We start from the raw sequence: 4,613 nt of genomic DNA, 5'->3' as shown, positions 1-4,613 counted from the left end.
ATTGATCCCTATTGCTCCGCATCGCTCTCCATTGACCCCTATTGATCCCTATTGCTCTCCATTGACCCCTATTGATCCCTATTGCTCTCCATTGACCCCTATTGATCCGCATCGCTCTCCATTGACCCCTCTTGCTCCATATCTCCCCCCATTGCCCCCTCCCCCCCCCTCCCTCCCTCCCCTCCCCCCCTTCAATCCACCCCCACCACCCCAAAATAAGCCCTCCCCCCCCCGTGCAGGTCCAGGAACCTCCCGGCCGTGGTGGTGGCGGCCAATTGGTCCCCTCGGCGCAGCTGGAACACGGCGCCCTGGTACAGGGACTCGACCCACAGCCCGTCGCCACGGCAACAGCGGGGATGCCGGTCGCCGTGGCAACGCCGGCTCCGGTCTCCGTGGCAACGGCATCTCCGGTCTCCGTGGCAACACCGCCTCCGGTCTCCATGGCAACACCGCCTCCGGTCTCCATGGCAACGGCACCTCCGGTCTCCATGGCATCCGGCGCACACGGAGCGCACGGCCGTGAGCAGGGGCACATCCTGGGGATACTCTTGGGAATAACGGGACACGGCCAAGCGGAGCAAAGGGGGGGGAGGGGGGGAGGGGGGGGAGGGGCAGCCTCGCCCCTCCCCCGCTTTGTTGTCGTCATCATCCTCGTCCCATCCCCCGTGGAAGGCGGCGGCGGCGTAGACGAAGTAGAGGCCGTCGCGAGGGACCACGAGGCGGTTGCCGTGGAGACGGACCCCGTTGCGCATCTGCGCGGGAGCCACGTCGGCGGCCCATTGGAGGGAGGGGGAGGAGGAGGAGGCTGCGGGGGGGGGGGGGAGGGGATGGAGGGATCCGGATCCGTGTCCCGGAGAGCTGATAGAGCCACATCCATGTCCCGTAGATCCATGGCCCGTAATAACCCATATCCCATGTCCATATCCCATAATAACCCATATCCCATATCCATATCCCATATCCATATCCCATAATAACCCATATCCCATATCCATATCCCATATCCATATCCCATAATACCCCATATCCCATACCCATATCCCATATCCATATCCCATAATAACCCATATCCCATATCCATATCCCATATCCATATCCCATAATACCCCATATCCATATCCCATATCCATATCCATATCCCATATCCATATCCCATAATAACCCATATCCCATATCCATATCCCATATCCATATCCCATAATACCCCATATCCCATACCCATATCCCATATCCATATCCCATACCCATATCCCATAGATCTATATCCCATAGATCCATATCCCATAGATCCATATCCCATACCCATATCCCATATCCATATCCCATAATACCCCATATCCCATATCCATATCCCATATCCATATCCCATAATACCCCATATCCCATATCCATATCCCATATCCATATCCCATAATACCCCATATCCCATATCCATATCCCATATCCATATCCCATAATACCCCATATCCATATCCCATATCCATATCCCATAATACCCCATATCCCATATCCATATCCCATACCCATATCCCATACATCCATATTCCGTACACCCATATCCCGTATCCATGTCCCATATATTCATATCCCATATATTCATATTCCATACATCCATATCCCATAGTAACTCATATCCCATATCCATATCCTATATCTATATCCCATAGATCTATAACTCATATATCCAAATCCCATAATACTCCATATCCCATATATCCATATCCCATTTCCCATACCCCATATCCATATCCCATATCCCATAATACCCCATATCCCATATCCATATCCCATATCCCATAATACCCCATATCCCATATCCATACCCCATATCCCATAATACCCCATAATATCCCATAATACCCCATAATATCCCATAATACCCCCTATCCCATAATACCCCCTATATCCACCCCCCATATCGCCCCATTGGCACTCACCCACAACGTGAGCAGCAGGTTTGTCCCCATAGGGGTCATGCAGCAGCTTGGGGCCTGCTGTAGGGACAAAGGGAATATATTACGGGATATTGTGGGATATTATGGGATATTGTGGGATATTATGGGATATTATGGGGTATTATGGGATATGAAGGGGTATTATGGGGTATTATGGGATAGGGGGTATGGGAATTGTCTCTCACCCATCAATGGGGGCATCGGCAGCTCTGGGGATTCCTGTGGGGAGAGAGGGGTCAATGGGAGAGAGGGACCCAGGGATACAGGGATGGAGACAGGGATATAGGGATGGAGACAGGGATACAGGGATATAGGGATGGAGACAGGGATGGAGACAGGGATGGAGACAGAGATATAGGGATATAGGGATGGAGACAGGGATGGAGACAGGGATGGAGACAGGGATGGAGACAGGGATGGAGACAGAGATATAGGGATATAGGGATGGAGACAGGGATGGAGACAGGGATGGAGACAGAGATACAGGGATGGAGACAGGGATACAGGGATATAGGGATATAGGGATGGAGACAGGGATGGAGACAGAGATACAGGGATGGAGACAGGGATGGAGACAGGGATATAGGGATGGAGACAGGGATACAGGGATGGAGACAGGGATATAGGGAGACAGGGATGGAGACAGGGATATAGGGATGGAGACAGGGATATAGGGAGACAGGGATGGAGACAGGGATACAGGGATATAAGGATGGAGACAGGGGTACAGGGATACAGGGATACAGGGATGGAGACAGGGATACAGGGAGACAGGGATGGAGACAGGGATGGAGACAGGGATGGAGACAGGGATACAGGGAGACAGGGATGGAGACAGGGATGGAGACAGGGATGGAGACAGGGATACAGGGAGACAGGGATGGAGACAGGGATGCAGAGATGGAGACAGGGATACAGGGAGACAGGGATATAGGGATGGAGACAGGGATATAGCGATGGGGACAGGGGTACAGGGATACAGGGGTACAGGGATGGAGACAGGGATACAGGGAGACAGGGATGGAGACAGGGATACAGGGATGGAGACAGGGATGGAGACAGGGATGGAGACAGGGATGGAGACAGGGATGGAGACAGGGATATAGGGATGGAGACGGGGATGGAGACAGGCAGGTATGGACACACATGGATACAAGGACACACATGGATGGACACATGGTTGGTACCAGGGATGGACACACATGGATGCATGGACACGTGGATACATGGATACACATGGACACACATGGATGCATGGACACGTGGATACATGGATACACACAAGGACACACATGGATCACACACATGGATCACACATGGATACATGGATACACATGGACACACATGGATCACACACATGATCCCATGTGATCCCGCACACATGATCCCACACACATGATTCCCCATGATCCCACACACGATCCCACACACATGATCCCACACGATTCCCCCACATGATCCCACCCAGATCCCACATGATCCCCCCATCCCACATGATTCCCCCACATGATCCCACGTGATCCCACATGATCCCCCCCATCCCACATGATCCCACACAATTCCCCCACATGATCCCACACGATTCCCCCACGTGATCCCCCCCCCGATCCCCCATGATCCCCCCCTCCTCCCCCCCCACGACCCCCCCCGATCCCACGTGATCCCCCCCCGATCCCACGTGATCCCGCGCCCGGGTTCCGGTACCCGGGGCAGGCCGAGGCCGAGGCTCAGGACCGGGATCAGGACCGGGATCAGGATCAGGATCGGGCCAGGGCGGGGCCGGGGGCGGGGCCATGGCTCCGGTTCCAGCTCCCGCCTGAGGCCGCCGCGGGCCCTTTAAGGCCCTGGGGGGGGGGGGGGGGGGAGGGGGGGGAGGTATCGGTCCCTCCCCCCACACCCGGGCACTGAAAGGGGGGGGAGGGGGGGGGGGAGGGGGGGGGTTTCCCCGCCCCCGCTTCCGGGCGTTGGAACGGCCCCGATGGGGGGAGGGGGGTTCCCCTGGGGGGGGGAGGGGTGATGGGGGCTATGGGGGGGCTATGGGGCGGGATGGGGGGCTATGGGGAGCTATGGGGGGCTATGGGGAGCTATGGGGAGCTATGGGGAGCTATGGGGCGCTATGGGGCGCTATGGGGAGCTATGGGGAGCTATGGGGAGCTATGGGGAGCTATGGGGCGGGATGGGGGCTATGGGGAGCTATGGGGCAGGGGGGCTATGGGGGGCTATGGGGAGCTATGGGGGGGCTATGGGGGGGCTATGGGGCGGGAGCTATGGGGGGGCTATGGGGCGGGATGGGGGGCTATGGGGAGCTATGGGGGAGCTATGGGGAGCTATGGGGGGGCTATGGGGTGTCAAATGATGGGCTATGGGGAGCTATGGGGGGGATATGGGGCAGGATGGGGCTATGGGGCGTCCAATGATGGGCTATGGGGAGCTATGGGGGAGCTATGGGGAGCTATGGGGGGCTATGGGGCGGGATGGGGGGCTATGGGGAGCTATGGGGGAGCTATGGGGAGCTATGGGGGGGCTATGGGGCGGGATGGGGGCTATGGGGAGCTATGGGGCGGGCTATGGGGGGCTATGGGGCAGGGACCCATGGGGGGCTATGGGGGAGCTATGGGGGGGCTATGGGGGCGGGATGGGGAGCTATGGGGAGCTATG

The 4,613-nt window shown here is 56.8% G+C and overlaps 1 protein-coding gene across 1 annotated transcript; it reads right to left on the bottom strand.

The window, feature by feature from the left end:
- Nucleotides 1-191: 191 nt before the first annotated feature.
- On the bottom strand, nucleotides 192-3,750 carry LOC130602580 (lymphotoxin-alpha-like). Its single transcript, XM_057415548.1, has 4 exons — nucleotides 3,660-3,750; nucleotides 1,938-1,994; nucleotides 497-805; nucleotides 192-343 (listed from the first exon to the last, which is right to left on the bottom strand). Exons 1-4 carry the CDS (start codon nucleotides 3,748-3,750, stop codon nucleotides 192-194), a joined length of 609 nt encoding a protein of 202 aa, XP_057271531.1.
- Nucleotides 3,751-4,613: the final 863 nt, after the last annotated feature.

The sequence above is a fragment of the Pezoporus wallicus genome, unplaced genomic scaffold (assembly GCF_028554395.1).
Source record: "Pezoporus wallicus isolate ANWC-B61680 ecotype Strahan unplaced genomic scaffold, APGP_CSIRO_Pwel_v1 contig_14806, whole genome shotgun sequence".
NCBI lineage: Eukaryota > Metazoa > Chordata > Aves > Psittaciformes > Psittacidae > Pezoporus > Pezoporus wallicus.
This window is presented reverse-complemented; position numbering and strand designations above follow the sequence as displayed.

Excerpts from the sequence above, each read along its gene's own strand:
- LOC130602580 (XM_057415548.1), bottom strand. The coding sequence starts at position 3,750 with ATGGCCCCGCCCCCGGCCCCGCCCTGGCCCGATCCTGATCCTGATCCC. Across the intron at positions 1,995-3,659 it reads TCGGCCTCGGCCTGCCCCGG|CAGGCCCCAAGCTGCTGCAT; the intron begins GTACCGGAACCC and ends TTGTCCCTACAG. Across the intron at positions 344-496 it reads CGTGCGCTCCGTGTGCGCCG|GTGGCGACGGGCTGTGGGTC; the intron begins GATGCCATGGAG and ends CCCGCTGTTGCC.